General features: G+C 37.9%; 2 protein-coding genes and 1 long non-coding RNA gene across 6 annotated transcripts in view; 1 reads left to right on the forward strand and 2 right to left on the reverse strand.

Annotated features, from left to right (window-relative positions):
- Window positions 1–871: 871 nt before the first annotated feature.
- lgals9l3 (lectin, galactoside-binding, soluble, 9 (galectin 9)-like 3) lies at window positions 872–20,402 on the reverse strand. Its single transcript, XM_067506441.1, has 8 exons — window positions 20,251–20,402; window positions 14,984–15,072; window positions 14,056–14,263; window positions 10,931–11,050; window positions 10,598–10,747; window positions 4,731–4,819; window positions 2,875–3,031; window positions 872–2,685 (listed from the first exon to the last, which is right to left on the reverse strand). The coding sequence occupies exons 1-8, from the start codon at window positions 20,284–20,286 to the stop codon at window positions 2,539–2,541; spliced, it is 996 nt and encodes a 331-aa protein (XP_067362542.1). The 5' UTR covers window positions 20,287–20,402; the 3' UTR covers window positions 872–2,538.
- On the forward strand, window positions 11,316–12,141 carry LOC137128433 (uncharacterized). The gene is made up of 3 exons (XR_010914564.1): window positions 11,316–11,428; window positions 11,867–11,906; window positions 11,987–12,141. It is a non-coding gene; the product is annotated as an uncharacterized lncRNA (long non-coding RNA).
- A 1,775-nt stretch (window positions 20,403–22,177) lies between the features above and the next one.
- cuedc1b (CUE domain containing 1b) overlaps window positions 22,178–27,131 on the reverse strand; it is a 55,850-nt gene continuing 50,896 nt past the window's right edge. For 3 of the 4 annotated variants that reach the window (XM_067506585.1, XM_067506582.1, XM_067506583.1), the window contains one exon: window positions 22,178–26,067. In XM_067506585.1, the coding sequence (XP_067362686.1) occupies window positions 25,976–26,067 (92 nt within the window). In that variant the 3' untranslated portion in view covers window positions 22,178–25,975. The remainder of the gene's footprint in view (window positions 26,068–27,131) is intronic. The other variant, XR_010914575.1, reaches the window with a different exon arrangement.

Here is a 27,131-nt window from a genome sequence, read left to right on the forward strand (position 1 = left end):
GAGTCTTTGGCAGGACTTGTGTAGCACCTGTTTATGGATAAAGCCGGGTTCTTCAAGTTCATGAACAGTCCCTTTTTTCTCACACCACCTTAACCAGAGATGCATGTGAAGCAAGTGTGGTTATCCTGTTTGTCTTTATGCTCTACACCAGGAGTGGTGAAATCCGGAACTCAACCCGTGGTTCACTGTTGACTTGTGACTATCTGACACAAGTTACAATAATGAAACTCTTATCTCAAATTTTATAGAAAAATGTCTATTCTAAATTCTTACTTATATTTTGTTTGAATACCACCAGTCCACAGAGAACAGGTCATGTAAGAAACCTTTTAAAACTGTTTCATGTTTAAAAATTATGCAAGGTTTAGTTTTAGGGACCCTGGTGGCTGATGTTAATGTTTACATTATTAGTATTAGTATTTCTAATTTTGTAAGCTTGTACATTTAGATTATAATATCTATGCCTCTTATCATAATTTACTTTTTTATGTACTGTAAGTGCAATTGTGAAATTGTGAAGGAGTTTCATCACTGAAACACAGATCACAGGCAGAGTGCAGTAGGCGGGGTTGGGGGTTTGTAGAACTGAATGAGTGTGTTTGGGCAGGCAGGTGCTGTTGAGTGGAGCACTGTAGGCAAGTGTCAAAACATTAAACCTAATGTGGGCAGCTACAGGAAGCCGGTGCAGAGATCCGAACAATGGTGTAAACAATGTGTCCTTTTTGGGCTGATAAAAATGAGCCCTGCATTATTATTTATTGTTCATGCTAGCAGAACAATTAAACTTATCTCACTTCTAAGATGACAGACAAGGTCAGAGGATGCCATTTTTTAATGCCCTTTATAGAGATGAATGAATTCAAACATCAACTCTTGTAGAAAATTTTATTTAGCAGATACAAAAGCATAGCAAATTACAATTACAAGCATGCACTATACTAATCTTGCTCTACTGGCCCATTTCTATACTCACATACCCTTGCTGAATTGGTAAATGTCAAAGTGTCCCTGGGCAAGACACGGAACCCCCAACAGCCCATCCCCAGCCATGCAGTGCCGGTCTAAGGCCCCTTAGAAACTGGGAGGGTTGCATCAGGAAGGGTATCTGGTGTAAAAACTGTGCCAAATCAACATGCAGACAAATTATCCACTATGGCGACCCTGAACTCACAGGATAAACCAAAAGGAAATTTTTTTTTTTATCCTACTCTAAAATTATCCTATAGAATTTTGGCATATTTCTTACATGAAATTGTTAATATCACAAAAACCACCAATAGGCATGACATTTTTACATAAACAATTAATCATTTCACAAGATTCACTCAGTGTAACTGGACAGGACATTGGTAAAGATGTTTAGGAATATTCCAGGAACCAACAAAAAACAGATCTGACATTACTGCTAAAACACCAGTGTCACTGCTTACGGTCAACCCAGTTTTATATTGCCATGGATTATAATGCTGCTGTCCAAGAAAGAATACACTGCTCCAAAATCAACACTTTGAAATTCAACTTAGTTTTTTAAATGACTAGATGACCAAGGCAAAAAAACTTCTCGGGTAAAGTCTTATGGTAAGATATACTAAGAGTTGTTTTGCCATCAGAAGTATGTTTGGAAGAGTAAAGGTGAGGCATGCAACCCGTAGAGTAAATGTCAATCAACATTTACAATCAAAACATTTTTATAGCATAGTAAGTCAATAATTCTTTAAATGGTTAATGATTTCTTCTCTTCAGAGTATGAATATACAAGAATTAAATATATCTAGTACATACCCAAAGGAATTAGTTAGCATGAATTCAGTAATCAGTGAAATACGTACTTATAGTGATTGTGTCTTATGGAGCCCTCATACAGATTCAAAAGGTTTGGTCAGCTGGGCCAAATATTTTCTGACACAGTGCAATGACAGCTAGACATGCATCAGTCAACGTGATTCCAGGGAAGCAAGTAATAAACTGGTGGCCGAAAAAAAATAGAATTAAAGCTTTGTTACTGTAGTATAAGCAGCAGTTTACATGGACGTCTGTCCAGTCTCATTGTCATTCATTTACATTTACACTTAGTCATTTAGCAGATGCATTTATGCAAAGCGACTTAGAAGTGATGTACAATGTAAGCAAAAATCTAAGTCAGTCAGTTCATCCTTTAGTTCAAATTAACTCATGTGACAGATATGTTAAAATTCACTCCAGACTATCCTGAGATACTGTGTTGATGAGAATGGTACAGCTATGAGGTAACCATGACCTTGATCTTTAATTGCCAAAATCTAATAAATTCTCTCTGTCTCTAATGAGACAGAAAACAACTCAAATCAAAATTCCTCCAGCCATGGCTGCCACCTGTGCAGTGGCCTAAAAATTAAAAAACAGAAAATAAAACTTATATGTGGTATGAGCTGGTATGTATTCAACACAACACCCCCCCCCAAAACTACAGATCCCCTGGAGAACAGCTTCTGGCAACAAGTTGTATATGCATGTATGAAAGCACCAAAAGCTGTCAAGAGAACCCAAATCTGGGAATCTTTACACCACCACAGAGGTCAGACTAAGGTCTCCATCGATTTCTAGGGTGGTAATGTGTTGAAGGGGGGTGAAACGGTGCTTGTAGGTGTGTGTCTGCATCCCATTGGCAACCATCCTGAACAGGTTGTTCTCACAACAGATGGTCAACTGAAAAAAGAAATTGAATTGTGGTATCAGAAAATGTGCATCTCAGAATAATCATTTGAGGGGTGGTATGCAGTGATGGAGACATATCATGAACAAGCTGTTTTGAGAAATACATGTGGGTCTATTACTATTGACATTGCAGTTCTATTTTGTCAGTGTGTTTAGTGTGTGAAATATTTGCAATCTTACAGTGAAAGAATGTCCCCGACAGAAAGGCATCCCTCCACTACGCTCCTCAGTACCCCAGTGATCACTTTGCTTGGTGTTTCGAACCACAGTATTCTCATTGAAACGTGGATTGTAGTGCAAAGCAATGCCACTGTGATGGCTGAGATTCACATGAAACCTGAAAAGAAACATATATATGTAAGATAGAGTATGACACCATGCCTTCTACATAAATAAAAAAGTATTTACATTTTTCCTATTGATGATGTTTAGAAACATCTTAGATTGTGAACCAACACTGCACTGCATCTTATGACAAAGTCTGCATGAAAAAATAGAGACATCAGTTTGAAATATGTTTAGATATTTGTTTTATTCTATCATTTCTTCATCACACCTCCAGTCCCTGGACACTTCTCCTTTCTCGGATTTCATCAATTGGCTGAACTATAATTTTTTCTGCATCTTTAAACCATGGCAGTAATATCTGATCAGACTGGACCAGCGAAGTCACCTTCCCTGTGTCCTGGATGTTGTACTATCTGACAGACCAGAAAACTACAGTATATCAGGTCCAGTATACCAGCTGCAACTACCAATCACATCGTCTGCTAATCGCTAGTTTGCTCTTCTAGTGGCTAGCATTAGCACAGCTAGCAACCATTAGCCTGCTTTCCAGCCAGCCTCCACAAAATGTCTTAGCCTACAGAGGGATATCAGTCTAAAATATAGAACCCAGCTTGCTTATCATGGAGTTTATGTCATGGCATTTTGGGATTTAAATTATTTCTTAGCTTTTGGATGAGGCAGAATGATTGTACAACACACAGTCCATTCAGACTTTTCTTTACTTTTTTAGACTTTGTCATGTTGCTGCATGAAATATAACATTGGCCTAATTATTCAGACCTTTTGCAACAACACTTGAAATTCAGCTAGACTGCTTCCCAGTTCTCTTTATTTGTGTTGAAGTGTTCAGTGGTCAGCTGTGAATTAGGAAATATACATGTTGTGCAAGAGATTATATTCCTGGCTCCTCCTGTTCATATGTTGAAATGGCCTTGAGTTAGAAAATGTAGCCCCAAGTTGCTCTTGGTGGCTCAGACGAGTGCTTGGGGGGGGAATTGGTGAATATGATGCAACATTACCAGTTGGTTAAGTGTTGCATAGTGATAACTAATACAAGAAACGTTTCATATAAATGATGGAAACTTGGACACACACTGATGCTGGTTGTTGAATGGATAAAGATGGCCTTCCTGACCTTGAACATATCAAAAACATTGGAGATATCTCAATACCAGTATATGGTCCGATACTGCCTTTTTGTACTTGTACTTGTAAAACTTATCTGCTAATGCACCCATTACTATGTTAACCTCATATTGGTTATGCAAGTAGGCAAAGGTGCAACAATGTTTGTCCTTAAAATAACCGAAACATTTTTGTGTCTTCTTGAGACTCTACAGTCCATGTTCACTGTAAATCTAAATGTTGAATTTCCTTCAACAAACCAATTGGGTCAATTTTACCCAGTAAACCAAATTTAAGCTAAGTATCAAATTGATGTGTATTCCAAACTGAAAATCAGCAGTTTTATCTTTTTTTTAGTTTAAAGAGTCGGATTGTCATTTGACATGAGAAAGTTTTTACCACAACCGGACATTTATTCAACTAATCATTTTAGGTTAAAAGACTTCAAGTCAGAAAAACAAATGTTTAATTGTTCTGAGAATAAAAACTAGCACTGTCTGTTGTTGTCTTTTACTAGGTCGTATTTTATCCTCTATATTCTTACTTGGTGAACTCATTCATCAGTCTTGAGGTGTAGCTGGTTTCGAAGTAAAATAAAGCAATTACTGGTAATTAAATCAGACCTTGTGGCATTGGGATGTACAGTCCCCTGGATAGTTATGGTCCTACCAGGTTGCAGTCCACCACTGATGACGCTCTTGTATGGGACAACCTGTATAGAGATGGAATAGGAAGTATTTATTAAATGTATTAATTGTAATTGTTATTAATTATACTATTCATATTTTTTTAGCATTAAAGACTGTAATTGGAGTCAGAGTTTGCCTTTGTAAGCCAGTTAGATGTGGTATGGCCAGGCTGTCACGATCTGGCCCTCAGTTACACTTCCTGCCTTTTATTTCGTAGCCCCTTTTCCCCTCTTTCTGTTCCTAGTCCTGACCTTAAACTTTACCTTTCATTATCCCTCTTTTTTGTTTGCGCCTGTTCCCCTCACTATTTAGGTCCAGCTTTCCACACAGTTTCCTGCCAGATCGTCAGCTCACTCTCAGCATACGTTCTGTGCTATAATACCTAATATAACAGCTACTATAATAATAGTAGCTGTATTTTTAATCTATTGATCTATAAAAAAAATTATATTTTGTTTAACACCTTTATGATCCACTCTCTGTTCCTTTCTTTCAAGATCTGTTTTTTTGTTCTTGATGGAAATCTTTGTAACAGACACAAATAATGAGCACAACAATGTGAATAACTTCCAGGAGAGTCTCTAAAAATAGGCACAGATATTTACTTTAAATATAAAATAAATATCTGTGATGGCTGGTAATTCATTCTGCCTCCATTAGTGCGCTACCTGAACCTTAATCCCTATGATTTGTGTAGTTGCCATTGTTGTGCTTTTTGGAATATCTCAAGTAAGGCCAAATCAACATGCGGATAATGATCCACTGTGGTAGACCTGAACTCATGGGATAAGCAAAAAGTACAAAAGAAAAAAAAAATTATACTTCAATAAGTGATTTCTCCACGCAACAATTTTATACTTGAGACGTGACATACACTTATATTATACAAGAACTCGCTTATAAAACATAACTGGCAAAAGTCTACTAATTCCAAATTTTAGCTTCGCTATCTTAGCAGTTATCCATATGTCTACCTCTATCTCTCCTTCTCTCACTTGCTTGGTGTGTCTCATGTTCAGTTTTTGTAGTTTTGGAGGCGAGGCTCATGGAATTATAAGCGCGGCTCCACACCATGGAAAATAATCCAGCTAGTCAGGCCCCTGTTAGCTGGCCCCTGTAAATTTTCCCCACTCAGAGACACACCCGCTGAGAAACCAACTGTGGTAATTGGCAGCTCTATGGCCAGAATTGTGAAGTTAGAGACTCCAGCGGCCATGGGCAAAGGTCTTCCTAGGGCCAGAGCGGGCAACAATGAAGCATATTTGAAACTCCTGACTAAAGATAAACGTAAATATAGTAAGATTATTATTCTCACATGATTTAATGATGTTAATGAGTTAATGAGCCTTGGGAGTTAATGAGTCTTGGCGCAAAATCCAAGACTTCATCTGCCCTTGCTGAGTATAAGGATCTGCTTGGACCTTTTTCTTACAGTGTCACCAGTGCAAAGATCGATTACTACCAGGAGAAGCTCAGCAACACCTCGGACACCAGAAAGCTGTTCTCCACCTTCAAATCACTCATCTACCCACCTTCACCTCCTCCGTCCAACACACTCACTGCCGACAACCTCTTTACTAATAAGGTGGCAGACATGAGATCCCAGTTCTCTCCTCCAGATGATGACATCCATCTAACTTCTTCCAACACTGCATTGCTCTTATCATTTGCAATTCTGACTGAGGATGACGTATCCACCTTCCTCCTCTCTAACCATCCGACCATCTACTCTCTGGATCCAATCCCTTCCACTCTTCTTTAGGCAGCTGCTCCTGCTCTAATGCCAGCTATTACACAAGTCACACATCTCTCAAAACAACCAACCAACCTCTTTCAAGCAGGCCCAGATTTCCCCACTGCTCAAGAAGCCTTTTCTTGATCCTTCTGTAGTGGAGAACTACCGACCTGTCTCCCTCCTTCCTTTTCTGGCCAAGACAATGGAACGAGCAGTCTTCAACCAACTCTCAGATTTCCTTTCCAAAACAACTTCCTTGATGTCAACTAGACTGGCTCCAAGAGGGGTCACTCCACAGAAACGGCACTCCTGACTGTTGGGGAATATCTTTGAGCCGCAAAAGCCACAGGTCAGTCATCTGTCTTAATTCTACTTGATCTATTGTCAGCCAACCCAACCATCAGATCCTCTTGTCCACACTTTCTGACTTAGGGATCTCTGGATACCTTACCTATCGGGACGAACCTTCAAGGTATCTTGGCGGGGGCATCTTTCTCACTCTCATAGCCTCTCTACCGGTGTGCCGCAGGGCTCAGTTCTTGGTCCTCTTCTTTTTTCTATCTATACTTCATCCCTAGGTGCCATCATTCACTCACACGGTCTTTCCTATCACTGCTACGCTGATGACACACAGATCTTCCTGTCCTTTCCACCGGACGACTCCATTGTCTCATCACGCATCTCTTCCTGTCTCTCAGACATCTCAGCCTGGATGAGTGAGAGACATCTTCAACTCAACCTCTCCAAGACCGAAGTCCTTGTCTTCCCAGCCAGACCATCGACACAACACAAGATCAGCATCAACATTGGATCTACAGTGATTGTCCCCACTAAATCGGCCAAAAATCTGGGGGTGGTCATCGACGACCAACTGAGCTTTAAGGACCACATCTCCTCAGTCTCTAGGGCATGCAGATTCACTCTCTACAACATCAGGAGGATCAGACCCTACATCACAGAATATACAACCCAACTCATTGTACAGGCGCTGGTCACGTCTCGTCTTGATTACTGCAACGCTTTGTTGATGGGGTTACCGATATCAACAACCAAACCCTTGCAGATGATCCAAAATGCGGCAGCTCGCTTAATTTTTAATCAGCCAAAAAGGACCTTCCTGTAGCTGCTCGCATCATGTTCAGAGCTCTGTCTCTTGCTCACAGGGTGGTTAACTCGACAGCTCCCGCTTACCTCAACTCACTCATTCAAGTCTACAATCCTTCCCACCCACTGTGGTCTGCCAACGAACGACGTCTGGTGGTCCCAGCACCGCACAGAAGACACCAAGCAAAACTTTTTAGCGCAATGATCCCTCGATGGTGGAACGAGCTACCAACTCTGCACGCTCAGCAAACTCACTCCCAGTATTCAAAAAACTGCTGTTGACTTAGATTTTTGCTGCCTTGTACCTCACTTGTAAGTCGCTTTGGATAAATGCGTCTACTAAATGACTAAATGTAAATGTAATGTAAATGATGCCCGATTACGCAAATCGGAGGTCACTAAAATAAATGTTGAATCGGTGTGTAACTTTGCCAAAACAATGTTGGACTCCGTAGTTTTCCCTGGACCTCTGCCAAATCTGACCAGAGACGACGTACAGCTGCATATTGTTGTTCAATCGCTGGCTGTGTAGGTGGTGTCCAGCAAACAATGTGGGCTACATAGATAATTGGAAAGGTTTTTGGGGAAAACCTAGGCTGATTAGGAGAGATGGCATCCATCCTACTTTAGATGGTGCAGCTTTCTTATCAAGAAATACGGCTGGTTTTATTAGACAACCAAAAGTATGACAATCCAGAGTTGCGCCTAGGATGCAGAGATCCAGTCCTACACGCCTCTCTGCAGTGTCCTTACAATATATATATGTAAGTCTAAATGAGTCAACCCCCCCCAAGTAATATTAATTATCATGTTCCTGGAATCACAGGCCGAGGTGGAGGAGTAGCACCAGTCTTCCACTTAAGCTTACCAATAAACCCTAGACCTAAACATAGTTATAAATCATTTTAAATCCTTACTCAGCCTTTTGCACCCAAACTGGAAAACTCAAAAAACACTATTTTTTTACCATGTACCGTCCTCCAGTCCCTTATTCAGACTTTTTGATTGAATTTTCAGATTTTCTATCTGATTTAGTGCTTACTACAGATAAAGTCATTATAGTGGGTGACTTTAACATTCATATAGATTCTGACTCTGTGTTTTGTCCTGTAGTTTTCTTTCTCCTTCTCTCCCTCTTCTCTCCTTGTCTCCCTCTCTTTGTCCCTTTCTGCAGGTGTCCCTGGCTTTGGAGCTGTGTGTTTTCCAGTGTGCAGCTACTGATCCTACCAACCTGCCCAATGTCACTATTGCCTAGGGCTTGCTCAAGGGGGAATTGTTGGGTTCTCGCTATACATTTTTATAATCTTGACTTTATTCTGTAAAGTACCTTGAGATGAGTTTGTTGTGAATTTTCGCTATATATTTTAAGGAAGGTCAAGACAATATACATCTGCAGTTATTATGAATGGTGCACTTTGATCTGCATTCTCTCCCAGACTATTTGTGTGCCCCCCAATCAGAACCCCTGGTTTAATGAGGATTTGTGCATGCTTTCATGGAGACTACCTTGTACTGGCGACTGTGGTACTGTGGTCACAGATGTGAACGAGCACCCAAGTAAGGAGAACTGCTGAAAAACAACACAAGTAGAATTTGGCAGGGGGGCAGCAGTGGCTTGGTTGGTAGAAACACCCACAGACCATAAGATCAGAGGTTCGTGGCCTGCTCATCCTGAACACATTTCAAAGTGCCCCTGGGCACCCAACCCTCAACGGCCCATCCCCATCATCAGCTATGCAGTGCAGGTCCCAAGCCCAGTAGAAATTGGGGAGAGTTGTGTCAAGAAACTGTGCTGATTCAACATGTGGAATAATGATCCTCTGTGGCAACCATGAACTTACGGGATAAGCCAAAAGGACAAAAAAAAGCATGTGGCAGGGAAGGTGCGCAATCACAAACTAAAGGAAAAATGCAAACAGAACTGGGAATCGAGATGCCCCCTTACCAAAAAATCTCAACAGCACAATAGCCCTTAACAACCCAGGTTTAACTGCAGTACTGGTACTGAGAAGCAGACAGGTCTTTAAAGAACTGAGGAAGGTAAAGCCCAACAAAGCTGAGGGACCTAATCAGGTGGCACAGAGAGTCATTAAGACCTGCACAGAACAGCTGGCAGAGGTGTACACATTTTTGTCATAAGAAACAGTTCCACACATTTTCAAGTTCTGTGTTATGGTACCAGTCCAGAAAAAACAAAAACAAGCACAATAAATTCCTGACCTAGTGAACTCCCCTTAGTTTGCCTTCTGCTCGGAGCGGTGGATTATGCAGTGGCACTTGCACTTCACTATATCGTACAACACCTAGACTCTCACAACACACAGTCATGGATAACAGCTCTGTCTTTTAAACCAATAGACCACAGATGGTGAGGATGTGATAGAAGGTCTCTGCTGAGCTCACAGTGAGTACAGGAAGCCTTCAGGGCTGCTGCCTCAGGCCAAAAGTCTTGTCCCTATACACACATGGCTATAGCTCTACTCGGACAATAACATAATCATTAAGTACGCGGAGGACACAGGTTGGTGCTGGTTGGTTGGCTATAATTTCCTGGGCCTTAACATATCAGAGAACCTCAGCTGGGCCAACAGTGAAAAGAGCTGAGCAGAGGCTGCCCTTTATCACATTGCTGAAGAAGGCCAGGGTAGGGTAACTAGTCTACAGGGTGCAGGACATTTCAGACTGCGCAATATCAAATTATATGTTCAGTATTATTTTATTGTAGTCATAATGTTATTTATTCATATTGGGATTTTCTTGTATTAATGTTTTTATTCTTAATTCTTCCTTTCTATTTTACAATGTGTTTTTGTCAAAAAAATTTTTAAATGTTAAAAGTTTGACTTGAGATATACACAAGCATTCCAGTGTACCTGTGCTGTAAAGTGAGAGTACAAATGGCAATAAAACTCTATTCTATTCTTTTTTATTCTAACTGCAAATCATTCTGGCTGATACTCACAGGCAATGCAGCAGGAAATCCTGGTTGCGCGGGGAATCCAGGCTGCATGGGGAATCCAGTATGAGGAGGAAATCCTGGACAAGTAGGGAAGGTAGCCTGAGTTGGGTAGGCTACATGTGCAGCAAATGCAGGCTGAGCAGGAAATGCTGGCTGTCCAGAGGACATAAAAAAAACAACAACTCACGTTTATCTCATGTTTCTGTAATGCTACCCATAATCTATACATTTTGGTTTATTTATGATGTTTGGGTTGTTTTGAGAAATTATAAAAAGGACATAAGATACAATTAATGTCTTCTATTCTTTTTTAATTATTTATAGTAACATTCTTACCCTTGAGTGCTGGAAGGCAATAGAGGAAATTTCCACTTTCCCACCTACAGATATAGTGTCCACCTGGTGAAATGGAATACGATGTCTGTAGTCCAAAAAGTAGCAGCCATTGACGTTCAGCTGAGGAAACGAAATGTTCAGTTATATTTGTGCCTTACATATAAGCAGTGAAGAATATTTTTGCATGCACATGAAAAAACATATACTCTCTAATAGACACATAAAAAATGAATACAATGCAAAGAATATTTAGAAATAACAGCCTTCAAACGGTGTTATAAACCCAACTACACCCAATTATTATCTCTGTCTGCTTTGCTACTTTCCTAGATACAGAATCTTGTGAGTTGAGATTTAATTTTATGTTTTTGCTTGCCCCTACTACAGTTAGACCTGGAAGCAAGGCTCACCAATGATGGTCACTAAGGAGGCCTTTCCTTGCATTGCATGCAATCAGGCGAGGTACAAGCTAGGTAGCAGAAAAAGGCAGTGACTTGGGTAAGATGAAACTAATCTTTGGCAGTGATATTTTTGCTAAATAAATATTTGTTGAGTTCATACTATTTGTAATACAAATCATATAATTCATCTTACAATTCAGATGCCTCCATAAACATAGTCATGTGCTGCTCTGTTCAGCAGTATCTCATCTGCTCCTAACTGTTGTTTATACCTACTACCCTCTATCATGAATTATGTTTATCACCATAGAGTGATGCCATGTTGTTTTTAATTTAAAGTTGTTGCAGCTTTTATTTTGACATCATCACGTCCTGCCTCTCCCCTTCTCAGTGTTTCTAGTTTTACCTCCACAATCAATATCATTTCTTTCACCTGTGTTTTCTCTTCTCTACTTAAGCACCTGTCTCCCTGTTACAAATGCCAGATTATGTGATCACCCAGTATTGACTCTTCAGTCTTTCTTTATACATACAGACCTGACTTGTTGGATCATAGGACCAACTAATGTGATCATGTGAGTACTAGGAGGAGCTGTATTTTTGAGACTGTTGGAAATTGAGATTATCGGTTGTCAGCCTCTTTCCCCTCTCTCAGTAGTTCTACCTGCTTTATCCTTCTGCTAATGCCTGCGTTACATCCACTACTGGACATCTCATCCACACCCTTCGCTTGTCCCTATCTGGATCATCAGACTTCCCCTCCCCTCATCTCTCTCTACTGGCACAGACTCTCATCATCTCCTCATCCCAATTGAGCATTCTCCCTGTCTGAAGTCCATCCACACTCCTTGCACCTGTTTCTTTAATAAATCACTATTATCCATATGTGGAATTCTGGTTCTTTAATCTAAGCATTCACAGTATGTTATCCTTATCATCGTTGTTGTTGTTATTATACATAAACAGTAAATATTTTGTACAGTAAATATATTGTCCAGTTTAAGCTTTAACTAGTTTTGCATACTTCAGCCTAGAGAGACCATTCAAACTTTCAGCGAATCACAAGACCTTCAGTTATCAACCTTGTATTCACCTTTTTAATATCTTTTATATATATTTCATTTTCTGAATAGTTGCAATTTTAGTTTGAGGTACTTTTTGGTGAATTTTCAGCTTCTACATTAATGTGTATTGCAGAATGTTTTGTTTTTTTTATTTTATTTTGTTAATAGGGCTAATACGTTTTTACATTTGCACATTTTGCAAGGCAAAGTCTGAGCAGTTTCTAACCTGTCTTCAGTAAATGTGAGTGACTCAACAGATTGAAAGCTTTCATTGCTATGGTAACAGACTGAAGCTGAATCAGGTGATGTGAACAGCCTCAGAGCTATCAAAACGAGCTGTGTTTATTCCTACATGATACACACACTCACACATGCGTACTTTCAAAATAAAAGCCATTTTGATGGCATTGTTAGCATTTAAATGGTAAAATTAGGTTGTGGTTTTAGTCTACCTGCAATAATAAGTCCAGGTTTGCTGATTGTTAGAATCTCTTGAACTTTGTCAAAATTGTGACTGTTGAGATCCATACTTCCCCCTACTGAGATGTCAACTTAAATATCAATGCGTTTCCCCTTCAGGGGTCATCACAGCGGAACATGTTCCGCACATGGATTTGGTATTTGTTTTTGACGCAGGATGCCCTTCCTGCCGCAACCCTCCCATTTTTTGTCCAGGCTTGGGACCGGCACCAAGGTTGCCCTTGGTGGCTGTGTGGGGCCACACCTGTTGGCCACACCTGAAGACCCGCTGCCTTCTGCATCCCAACCCAATGCTCTCCCACTGAGCCACCAGGCCCCAGTTTAACATGATGATGAAATGGACATGAAGTGGTCATAGTTGTTTATAAATTCTACTTTTCTTCAGGAATTTGAATTGAACTTTGCACTCAGCTATTACGTTACGTATTAGATCACATTTCAGTTATTTTAGCAAAAGCTAAACTTTCACATATTTTTAAATAGTTTCAATTAAGCAAAAGCAAATATTTCAGCTCCTTCAGCAAAAAGGGTTTAGCTTTTTTTCAGCTTTGCTTGAAAAATACTTTCAGAACAGAAGCATTCACAATGCTTTTTATTTTGGAAATGCTTTTACTAATTGGATTTAGCTATTTTATTGCTATACTTATGCTCACTGTTACAAAAGTCTGCCCATGTCTGACCAAATTTCACATTTGCACAGTGACCTGTTTTTATAATTGACAGCTATAATAAGCTGTCCAACATGTTAAACACATAGTGGCCTATGGTAGTTCAGTATTGCTTTAAATAAAGTTAATTGTAAACTAATCTTTTTTTGTTTGGTTTTTGTCCTTTCGGCTTATCCTGTGAGTTCAGGGTCGCCACAGCAGATCATTTGTCTGCATGTTGATTGGGCACAGTTTTGTTCTCTATATATGTTGTATCAAGTTATTTGAAACAGTATTCAAAAGACCCATTTGAGATTTGGACATCTGATGAGAAGCAGGCATTAATTTAGAACTCCTTAGAAAAAGGCTGTGTGAGCATAATAATTACTTCACTAAATATAAGCTAAATTACACCAAAAGCACTGTCCACAAGTACAACAAAGAACCTTAAAATGACTTAAACTTACTTCATACACTCACACTTATAAAAGCCATTTATATAATTCCATAAAATGAAATTTGGCCTTTCAGACCTGGTAGGAATTGTGGGAGACAACAATAAGCAGGTTGAAATTAGACCCAGCAGGAAATGGAGAGTTATGTGTCCTCTCTTCTGTGCCCCAGCTGCCATACTGTTGGGTGTTGGTGACGACATAACCAGGGTGCCTGTCATAACGTGGATTAATATGGAGGGCAATGTCTGCATTGGTCCTGGAACCACATTGTAAATTCACATGAAACCTGGAGAAAAATTGAAGACATTAATTATACAAATGCAATCCGATTCTTTATGTCAAATCTATATGTAATGTAAAATTGAAAACTTTCCTCTTTTCCTGTAATGTGCCTTTATATTCTAATATTGTATTATTACACATAACTACAGTTAAGGCCTTCGGGACAGAGCAGCGTGCTACATGAATGGGCACACGTACATAATACAGACTTTGTACTAGGGGTTTTGCAGGATAAAATCTGAGTAATGTTAGAAGTGTTCTCACTCAACCTGGAGCATTACATACACCCTCTCCAAAAGTCAGAATTTCAGTATTTGAATGTTTGAAGAGGCTATAATAAAACGTTTAGTGTGGTTACAGTATCTATACTGAACAGAAAATGTCTTTAATGAAAATACGCTTAAATTTTACAAGCACTTAACTTTTACCACATTTTGGATTAAATCCATTATTTTCCTCAAAGTTCTGCAAACAATATCCCATAATTTGTGAAAGAAGACAGTGTGAAAGAAGTATGTTTGAAATATTTGCTAATTTATTAACAAATGTGAAAAAAGTTAAGGGCTGGGAATACTTTCTGGATGCACTGTAAGCTATCTAACCTGCTTTTTGTTTTCCAATGTAAATCTGAACTATTTGCATACCATAATGTAATAAAATGATGATACTAACAGCTGGGAGTGAAAAAGCCAAACTGAAATATTAATGAAAAGAGCAGTCTGACCTATCAGCTCCAGGGAGGACTCGTCCACTGATACTGATGGACATCCCCTCCTGCAGACCACCATAGATCGATCCAGTAAAGGGGATTCTCTATGAGAAAAGAGATAACATGTTAATAGCTGCTTTTCATTGTACCCTCTAATAATCTTGTAGTGGCAATGTTATATAAAGGAAACCAGGGCATTTAGGTTAGGCTTATATTGTCTGTTTCGTATATCAGTCTCATACTTTCAAGGCCTCATACTTACAAGGTTAGTACTATCAGTAACCATTAATTTTGGAATTGTAGTGAATCATTTTCAAAATAAATGTCAAATCTAGCAAAATTATTACATTTAATGTATTTAAAAATTATCTGGGTATTATAAACACATTTATAACACAAACAGAAGAAAAATGTAATAAAAGCTAGTTTTAGTAGTTTGTTGGCAGAGGATGGATTCCGACATTATAGGAAAAATAAAGACACCAACATTTGCTTTTTATTTTGCTCATTTCTCAGTTTAGCAGTATCAAGAAAGATTAGAGATTCCTTAGTTGTCCTTTGTAAACGGGGAGTGCAGTTGTTAATGTCACTGAACTGTGAACCATCCATCATTCAAATTGATTCTGGTACAGTGGTGGACTAGTTAGAACTGCTGCCTCACAGCTGGAAGGTTGCAGGTTTGTGCCCCGGCCAACCGTGGTCTTTCTGTGTGGAGTTTGTGCTTGCACAGTCCAAAAACAGGCATGTTAGGTTAATTGGTGACTTTAAAATTTCCAAAAAATGTGAGTGAGATAGACTGGCAACCCGTCTAGGGTGGGATAGGCTCCAGTCACCCTGCAACCCAAACAGGATGTGAGTACTGTAAGTGGTTACAGATGGATGGATGATTCTGGCACAATCTGTTGTACATAGCCATTTTCAGCACTAGTAGGCCTACACCACAGTTGTTTGTCACATGTTTGCCATAAACAAATCATACAAGAACAATTTAAATAGTTCAACACAACTCCTGTTACAAGAGGTTTCTTCCAAAGTAATTACAAAATGACTTCTGCAGTCTCTAAATTACTATAGTAACCCACTTCATATCTAAGTTGTTATGCAACAATTTACAGTATCTCTGTGCCAGAGATATTGTAAATAGTATTGCATAACAATAAATCTAGCAACGCAAACATTTTTGAAAACTTGGAAAGGATCTGTATAATGGAGGTATGACAGCAGATTTGCTGTTATTTGTAGATGGATCATGCTTAAGAGATAATCATGCAGGGTATGGCATTACTCAGTTAAATTATGACACTTTTTCAAACTACAGGAAGTAGATTGATCAGCCACACTCAGCTCACCTGACTTAAATTAAAGCTGCATGTCAACATGCTTTTGACATCATGATGCAATTCACAAATTCGCAGCTTAAACCAGGTGTCATCAGTTAGAAAGGAAGTGGTTTTCCACTAATTTAGAAGAATTCCGCCTAGTCTGTAAAAATTGCATCCATAATGAAACACCTTATTTTTAATGAGCCAAAAAGGACTCGTGTCACACAACTCTTCTGTCCGAATTGGGTTCAGAGCTCTGTCTCTTACCTACAGGCTGGTTAACTCAACAGCTCCTGCTTACTTCAACTGCCTTATTAAGTCTACAATCGCTCCCATCGACTTAACTATGCCAATGAACAATGTCTTGTAATCTGAGCACGATACAAAAGACACCAAGCAAAACACCAAGCTCAAAACTTCAGCTCAGTGATCCCATGATGGTGGAACGAGCTACCTAATTCTGCAAGCTCAGCAGTTCCAAAAACTTTTCAAGAACTCTTACAGACCTTCCTATGCACCTAAATCCTATCTATTCTTTTATGCAAATGCATCTCTGAAAGGGAAACAGTTCTTCTGATGGCTTGCCTTGTACCTCACTTGTAAGTTGGAAATTGGAACAAGGATAAGTTTTTTAGCATTTGGCCTCTCTACATCACTATAGTAAATTTGAATTAAAACACAGCTTCATTTTCAACTCCAGGCCTTTTATCTCCTTGATTAGTTATGAAATAACTAGGAAACAGGCTATATCTGGGCATGCAACTGCTTAGTCGCCATTTGTTTCATTATTTATGAGCCATTAAGTTAAAGCTCAAATCTTCAGTGCTTCTTCTTAAATTCACAGTTGAGGTGTACAGAGGCCAAATGCCAAAAAACTAATTGTTCCAATTTTTCTTAGGCAACATTATTAGGAAACACTTAGCCCCAGCTATATCTATCTGTGAAACCAGATAAAGAAATTAATTAGTGAAACTTAAACATGCCTAAAAAATATAAAGGTCTTTTATTTAACCTATTTCCACATGCAGAATATGGGCAATCTAGAATAGAATTTACAGCCCTCAAACTTACAGACAAAACCCTTATTATATCTGAAAAACTTCATAGTATCGAATAATGATCCCAATACATAATAATAATCCCCAATAATCCCTATGATCTCATATTGCAGGCCTACTTGAGGTCCCCAGAGTTTCCAAAGATAGAATGGGAGGCAGAGCCTTTAGCTATCAAAGCCTTCTCCTGTAGAACTAACTGATTTGTCTTTACTTATACATGTTCAAGAAACAGCATTGAAAGAGCAAAGTATTAAGCTAAAAGAGGGTCAGTTAAACAAAAGTAAGGTCCTGGTTAAGGTCTGTGGAGAAATCATGCTGGATACTTAGTAGCACCATTAAATATTATGTGGTTTGTAGGGAACGTCATAGCAAGTTCATTACTGAAGTTGACAATTGACTAGTCACATGCCTCACATCAACTGGTTTTATTGTTGGTCAAAGACAACAGCATCAAGAGGACACATAAGACTCAGCACTAGTGTAGCTATCTGTACAACATACTGTAGTATAGGCTAGTCACCTTCTGCAGCAAGAGTACTGACTGGAATTAGCAAGACAGATCATATTACTCAGCTACTGGTCCTGCCATACTGCCCAATGTTTTGTTGTTTCTTCTTGTTGCTCTGTTCTTTTCTCTCCCCACTTTCCACTCATTCCAAATGGTAAAGGCAGATTGCCGCCCACCCTGCTGGAGGTTTCTTTCATTAAAGGGAGTTTTTCCTCTCCACTATAGGCTTGCTAAAGGGGATTTGTTAGATTTTCTTTACATACACTATATTGCCAAAGGTATTCGCTCACCCATCCAAATAAATGAATTCAGGTGCACAAAGCAAGGTCCATAAAGACATGGATGAGTGAGTTTGGTGTGGAAGAACTTGACTGGCCTGCACAGAGTCCTGACCTCAACCTGATAGAACACCTTTGGGATGAATTAGAGCGAAGACTGCGAGCACTGTGTATCATGTATTTCATAAACACACTCCTAAACCTTGTGGAAAGGCTTCCCAGAAGAGTTGAAGCTGTTATAGCTGCAAAGGGCCGACGTCATATTAAACTCTATGGATTAAGAATGGGATGTCACTAAATTTCATATGGGTCTAAAGGCAGGTGAGCCAATACTTTTTGCAATATGATGTATCTGTATAATCTTGATTTTACAATGTAAAGTGCCTTGGGCTGACTTTGTTGTGAATTGGCGCCATATAAATAAAGTTGAATTGAATTGAATTATATGTATATATATAGTATCTTGGCAAATAAACTGAGCAATAACAAAGACTTCAAACCTATAGTTGATATAAAAACTAGTTGCACAAAAATGAGAAATTAGAAATTGTTTTTTGTTTATAGACTTTTAGAAGTAGGGATGGGGAATTCATTTCACAAAGTACCCTTGATTTCCAAAATATCTGTGTGTTACAAGATGAGAACACTAGTAAGGTACTATACAATTAGGGTCTGTACTATCTGGAATATAAATATATTATTTAAAGAAGACATATAGATAACAATTTGCATAATGCACAATTTGTTTTATATAGTTGTTTACATTGTTTAATAAAGAGAATGATGCATCTCATGCAGTGTTGCAACAATTATTGCAGTGTAAACTTGGTTTCGAAGTCCATGCTCAAGTAGATAATAGTCTCACAAAGTCAACAAACATTAAACAGTTTGCTTCCTCTTTTGACATCGTGTGGTCTCTTAACCAGGAACCAAACATATTCAAATCAACATCACACCTAAAATGTCACATCAGTGGGGATAAAGTAAAGATATTTTACAGTTGCAAACATCATCTATTAGATGGCCCATGGGAGGATTCATCCTAATTTTTGTGAAAATACAGACAAGATTTAGGAGGTATTTTAAACAACAGCATTTAAAATCTGGAGTAACGTTTTTAACTTCTAGGTAACTCTTTGATTGCAGTGAATGTTTTTTACCTCACAGATTCTAGAAACTTCTTTGAGTTAAATAAGCTACTACATAAAGCATGTTTCATTTTTTAAAGGTATTTTTTAAAACTGTTGATGTAATGTAAGCTTTTCCTCTACCTGTGCTTTTTGATAAACACTACATCTGCCATCCTGCTGTTTCTATTTGAAATGTAACACATTTGCAAACCAAAAAAACTTAAAAAGGGAAAGTAAGAACAGGCAGGGTAAGATGGCAGGCATAGATACCAAAAAAAAAAAAAAAGGTGTGTCCAACAAAATTTGACAAACCTATTGAAATACAAATGTGTAACCCCTTATTATATATTAATGTGCAAGTACTGAGTGGACTCAGATATGTATAAAGTTGATCTGAAATATACAGAAAACCATAAATGCCTTAAATCTCAAAAGTGACCTTTCTAGATCTTTAGCCTTTATTACACAGCTATTGTCTAAAAATAGGGTGTGTGCTATTGTGTGTGCTATTGTGTGCTATCATGTATCAGAAATCTCATGAAAAAGACATTTTTCAGACAAAGTGTCAAAACTATTAGGAAAAAACAGGCTAATAATAATAGCTTATTTGACCACAATGCATGTTTTTTATTCGAAATCTAAGGTTTGTGCATAAATTGGGAGGAGGCTTGGCTGTAAAAAAGTAGTTTGGACTTCAAAGAAAAAGAAAGTTATTGGGAAAAAAACGCTGTAATAACTTATAACTGCATGTTACTAAATTTTATCCAAAAACCAAATCGTTTTTAAAGAACTACGCTTCAAACACGTAAAAAAATAAAATAAAAAGAATAAAAATATACAACGTTAAACTGTCTACACAACGTTTCAATTGCCAGACTCTCCAATGTGGGCTGTACTGCAATTAATCATGTGGTAACTTCGAGCAAAAGCAGTCGTTTGTCCACCAAGGTTCTCGGGGAAACTTGAAATGAAAGAGTTTTACTTACTGGGTTGTAGAAAGGTGACTGTTGATTAAAAGCCATTGTTCGACCTTGAATTTTGAAAGCAGTCTGTTTGCTGGTCTCTGATGCTACAAAATGGGCGACGTTTTTACGCGGAGACTCATTGGTTTCGATTTCGGTGGAACAGTAGGCGGTGTCTGAACAGCCCCCGTTTCCCGACTCTTTACTTACGACATTTTTTACAGATACAAAATGCTGATCCAAACTCAAACAATTCACACAGAAAGCAGCCACGTAAAAACTAGGCACTTACTTTTATTACATGTAAACGTTTTAAGTTAATCGTGTAAAAACTGTATAATTAAAGTCATAATCGTTAAATCTCTATATTTCTCCTTAAAAAACATTAATTTAAACAATAATAATAATAGTAATAATACTAATAATAAGCACTTTTGCAGGGATTTTAAGACATTAGCTAATAAAACGTAATGTATTCAATTCATTTATAAAAATCTTTTGGAACAGTGTAATCATCATGAAATAACATCTTTAAAAATCTTTAAAGTCCTTAAAAGTTGAGACCTAGTTTTGTGGATTTAGGATCATATTAAGGTGTTTTTATCACTTAAAACCCACCAAACTGTGCCAAAAATCCGTGAATTTATTTAAACCCATTATTTTAGTCTAACCATTGAATTTGCATTTTAAAACTAAAAAACTATAAAATTATATTAGGTTATAAAATAAAGGTAAGTTTACATTTGGGTTATTATTAAATGTTATGTCGGGCCTCTAAATTGTTATATTCCAATAGCTGATAACAAGTTTGAATAATGGTAACCTACATAAACTGATTTTTATCTAAACTACTGTTTTCTATTTTATCTATCTATAGATAGATAGATATATAGAGAGGTAGAAATCTTAGTTATCTATTGTAATATAGTTTAAAGTAGTAAGATGAAAAAGTTTAAGGTCTGATTTCAAATTAGACATTTTTACACAGGATCCATCCAAAAAATGCCCCTGACATCAGATGGGAGGGCAAAAAATTCCAACAAATACAAATATTTTTAATTTTATAAAATAACTACATGATTTAACACATGAAAATAGTTTGACTTTTTAAAGATTACTGAAAAAAGCAGTTAATGTGTTAACTGTAACTCATTCTACAAGCAAAACAGGTTAGTACTATTGTAACATTTGGTATTGCAACTACTAAAATGGAAGAACCATCAATACAGCAGCAGTGCTGAAGAAGGTAAAACAGAGACTTCATTTCTTTGGATTGCTGTGGAAAAACAACCTGAAAGTCAAACAACTTGTCACGCCACAATAGAAAGCCCTGCAGAGGGTGATAAGAACAGCACAGAAAATCATTGGCTGCCCCCTTCTTTGCTTGGAAAACATTGCCAATTTCCACTATATCACTAGGGCAAGAAAGATAGTATCAGACCTATCACATCCTGCCCAGGCTCTGGTAAACCTTCAGCCCTCATGCAGGATGTACAGGAGTATCAGGATTCTGACAAACAGACTTAAAAGCTTTTATCCATGGGCAGTCAGACTCTTAATCTTATAAGAGTGATTGTCGGGGACATGTCCAGCTCTTATAGAAAAGGACAATAAGTGTGTGTAACCACTGAGTTCCTTTTAATGTGATACTTTTTACTTATATTCAAATAAGTGCATTGATGGGAGCTGCTCCACTAATTTTCATTGTACAACTGTGTGTGCAATGACAATAAAGGTTTTTAATTAAAAATGATGCGTAAAATGAGTGTATGTGTGTATACACACTTGAAGTTATAAGAGCATACAAAAATGCAAAACTTTTAGTTTAAAGAAAAAAAAACTTTAATTGTGTAAATATATTTCAAAATATAATTCACAAAAAAATCTGACAAAGTACAACACAATTATTTCAATGACTCAGAAACTGGCCTGTTTAAAGAAGATTTGTGGGTTCATTTAAATTGGATTTTAATCAAAACACATTAGTCACAAGCAATCATTACACAACTGCAGAGGGAAACATTACTTGCCATCACATTTTATAAAAGAAGTTGTTGAGCATCTATAGAGCTCATAAAACCTTAATTTAACTTTGTTAGGTCAAATCATTGCTAGACGTAATATCCATGTGAAATGACAGGGAAGCTTCAAGCCCGTGATCTAGTTTTTTCTTGCTCAATGGAACATACAATACTTTCTTACAACACCATAAGCATATTCACTGTAAACTGTGCAGTGCTTCTACAACTGTTTCTCTCACCAGTTGTTCAGCTCTTGAGTAGACCAAAAAAGAAATTCAGCCATGCTTCCTTATCAGCTTAAAGCTAAAAAACGCATCGTACCTTAGCACTAAAATGGGCATCTCATTTATTCTACTCTGGCAAATCATTCCAAAAAGAATATATAGTAGGATACAGTTGTGCAAATAAGCTTAATTAACCTGGCAGCATTTTTATAATGTGCACCATTCTTCAGGCAAAGCATAACACACTTGACCGGAAGAGCCAGGGATCAAATCAACAACTGAGGGATTGTGGACAACCACATTATCTTCCTGCTCCACAGTCACCCCTAAGTCAGTGCTGCACTAGATGAAATGTGCAGGGGTCTGTCAAGAGCTGTCAAGGTCCGACTTTTTATAAAACAGACTATAATTACAAGCTAACAGGTCAAAGGTGTTGACAGTTACCCTTTCTAGCCATTTAAACTTGCACGTGTACATGTGTACGATAATACACTGTATTATCAGGCCAAAACTACAATGGTGTGTAAACTTTCGATCATGGCCATTTGGATGGTTCCACTTGTCATTATGGTTTAAAAAGAGCAAACAATTGTGTAATAATACATAGTGTTGCCTGACCACTAACTCTGGAGAGAAAAGTTTTTGATTGAAGGTTAATCATATTTTTTGTAAAAATTGACAATATTTCACACATTCTGCTACCGTATGTACACTTATGAGCACAACTGTATAATCCAAACATCAAATATGTTCCCTACAAAAGAATTTACCATTGCATTTTAGTTGCTTAGGAAAATGTCAGAAGAAAGGATGACTGAATAAGTATGAAAAAGTAATGTAATCTCATCCATAATTCTAAAGAAACGGAGAATACGCTATGTCTACCACTTCACCTGACAAAGTCAACACAGGGATATAACAGTTTCTGTACGATATATCATATCTAAAATTAGTGTTCACCAAGAAGCTGTCATGTCATCCATATACAGTAGGTTTCAGTATGGGGGGATGAGGAAGCAGGTTTGCAATATCTGGTGGCTGAAAGAAGAACAGAAAGCTTGATTTTATGATCCACATTAAAACACACTTCATTCCTAATGCCACCAGCACGACACCACAAACACAGTGCAGTGAAAATGTATGACCCTATAAATGCCTGCATCTTTATTTATGAGATTTAAAATGTCTTTTGGCATGTTCAATACAAGAAAAATCGAGGACAGTGGATATACAATTCATCCAAAAAGTATTCCGAGCACTCAATTTTTTTTGCCTTATACCAAAATAGATCAAATTCATTAATTTTCTCAAAATTCTACAAACAATACCCCATAATGACCAATTCAGTTGATTGGACAGTGCATGGGGAGACTGTGGCGCAGGAAGGTAAAGCGATCATCCACCAATCTCGCAGTTGTTGGTTCGATTCCTGGATGCTCTGGTCACACGTCGAACTGTCCTTGAGCAAGACACTGAACCCCAACTTAGTTGGTTAACTAGTCTCATTAAGTTTTGGCCACACTCCACTATCTCCCCCACTGGTGTGTGAGTGAATAAGAAGCAGTGTAAAGTGCTTTGAGTGCCAATTGGTAGAAAAGAGCTAAATAAGTGCAAAGTCCAAAGAAATTGTCTGTAGAACTCCAAGACAGGATTGTATTGAGGCACAGATCTGGGGAAGGGTACAGAAACATTTCTGCAGCATTGAAGGTCCCATTGAGTACATTGACCTCCACTATCTGTAAATGGAAGAAGTTTGGAAACACCAGGACCCCTCTTAAAGCAGGCTGGCAAGACAAACTGAGTGATAGAGAGAGAAGGGTCTTAGTCAAGGAGGTGACCAAGAACCTGATGGTCACTCTGAAAGAGCTTCAGTTTCTCTGTATGGTAGAGTGGGCAGATAGAAACCACTCCTCTGTAAAAGACACATGAAAGCCCACCTGAAGGACTCTCAGACCATAAGAAACAAAATTCTCTGGTCTGATGAAACAAAGATTGAATTGGCACCACTCATCACCCAAACAATACCATCCCTACAATAAAGCATGGTGGTGGCAGCATCATGCTGTGGGGATATTTTTCAGCAGCAGGAACTGGGAGAATAGTCAGGGAAAGATGAATGCAGCAATTTACAGAGACATCCTTTATGAAAACCTGTTTCAAAGCGCTCTGGACACCACACTGGGGTGACGGTTTATCTTTCAACAGGATAACAACCTTAAGCACACAGCCAAGATAACAAAGCAGTTGCTATGGGACAACTCTGTGAATGTCCTTGAGTGGGGGAGCCATTCAACAGATTGAATGAACAAATTGAATTGAAGAAAATTTTTAAATAATGAATTTATTCCATTTTGAAATAATGTTCTAACATAACAAAATGTTAAAAAGTTAAACACTAGGAATACTTACTGGATGCACTGTAGAGTACTAGTTTCTGTCAATGGATGAGGTCAGATTTTTCACACAAATACAGTGCAAACCCTCCAAAAAACTGAAGCAGTGTGCAGGTACAGAAAGTGTAATACAGGATTTGACCATCAAAATGCAAGGACTCATCAATAGAGAGAGTTGCATTTTGAAAACTGGCAGCCACGTCTTTTTTTAAACAGCATATAGTTATTTATTCTTTCTCTGTTTTCACAGCATACATAGTAAACTGATAAGGCTTACTTAAAAATAAAATTGTAGTGATACCTGTGGAGATCTGCCACCTCTATAACTGCATCCTTTAGACAATGGCGTTGGGTTGGCTACATTTGATAAGGTTTTTAAAACTGACAGCCCACAAAAACACTTGGAGGCGATTAAACTTTTCTCTTACGTTATCTTTTTGTGTCTAATAATGTCCTGTTATTTAAATAACATTACGATAGCATTCGTCCATGCTGGTTAGAGTGAACATACATTTTGGAGTCTAAACAAGCAAGTTTTATCCTTCATGACTTGTTTAACATTCAACATAGCTCATCACAGCTTTTACCTATAACTGTGCAGTATGTGGTGCTAAAACAGTCTGAATAACATTATTTTAACTTGTTAAACAAAAGTAGGAAGCAGGAAACTGCTTCAAAAATTGTAGTATTCCAAAAAACAATCCTTTCCAAGAACTGGGTTATTTAAACTAGTTATTATGGTCGTGGACAAGTCTGGAAATTTGGGCGAAATCTTAGACATAAGAATGTCAGCTAACCTCTGACAGTCCAAAACCAAAAAAAATATAATCTAATTTTAAAAACAAAAATCAGTAAAAAAGTTTGGTTCACTGTATATAAAGGAGCATGTACACACTTTGGATCATAAAACCTTGCCTGAGGGATCTCAAGCAGAGACACCACTGTATAGAACTGAAAAAATAAAAAGGTTTCATATGGGTAGATCATTTCTACAACAATGTTCCTCTCAGGTAATTTGAGGAAACTGTAAAATACTAGTAAATACTAATGCAATTCCTTACATTTAAAAAATAAGACAAAAAAATATAAGAGATAACACATTTCAAAACAACTATTCCAGTGCTGGGAATAATCCTTTCTTCTCCTTGTGGCAGGTGAAAAATGGGGGTGACAGGACCTGCAGGTACTGCAAAGGAGAAAAGTCTGAAATGCAAAAGACAGTAAGGATGGTTAGCTTTTCATTCCAAAGTAAAACAATGAACCAAAATATACAGTAGTTAGTACCTTACTAGAAGCTTTTGAAAGTTAAAAATGCCCAGTGTTTCAAACTCTTGGGAACTCTTTTCAACAAAAGTGACTATAAGAAAAGTATCGTCAAAGGTAGGTGAAATGTGGTTTCCCTGCTATCACTGTGCAAGAGACAGGGTACAGGTAATAAATTATTCACTATTGTGACTTAAGTAGACAGACAACCATTCACGCTCACAAAAATCTGGTGGGTGAATTCAAAGTGAAGCACCTTCTGGCTGTAAGGTGATAGAGCTAACCACTTCGCAACTGTACTGTCAAGTATATTTTATTATAGCTTCAAATCTTTGTTTTTCAAATTTTTGTTCAAGATTCTGACTCTACGTGAGCCATTGCATCGTCTTAGATGTGTAAAGAGTTGGGTATCTAAGTGTGGAGATGGCAAGAGGTGATAAGATGGGAAAAGGATTTACTGAACTAAACAGAGGGCAAAGACAACAGAAAAATAACTTAAGAACTGCAAAAAGACACACCAACACACCACACACTAAGCAAAACTGTAAAATAAAACAAAAAGCAAACTTGTGCATACTACACCGACTGAGCAGAAAAAAAAAACTAATGAACGAGGTGAAAAACTATCTTAAAGTATGATTTAACTAACCAACAAAAGGTGCATACATATTAACAATTTGAATTTGCCAATAAACTAAAAAGTGAGTATATACCAGACCGAACAGAATAAAACAGAGAAAAACAATTTAAAAAAAAAAACAACCGACTACGCAACAAGAGTCTAACAAACAAGACAAAATGGAGTGTCTAACAAAAGGACCAAACTTCAGACCAAGAGGAAAGCAAGGCAAACCAGTCCAACAAATAGGACTATGTGCGGGTAAGCACAAGTACAGACAGATCAGTACAACCAGGTTCAGCAGGCCTATAAGTCCTCAGAAACTAGAAATCTTTCAAGAAACAGAATAAAACAACCTCACTATCTTGAAAAAAAAAGCATGGTG

The sequence above is a fragment of the Channa argus genome, chromosome 6 (assembly GCF_033026475.1).
Source record: "Channa argus isolate prfri chromosome 6, Channa argus male v1.0, whole genome shotgun sequence".
Taxonomy (NCBI): Eukaryota; Metazoa; Chordata; class Actinopteri; order Anabantiformes; family Channidae; genus Channa; species Channa argus.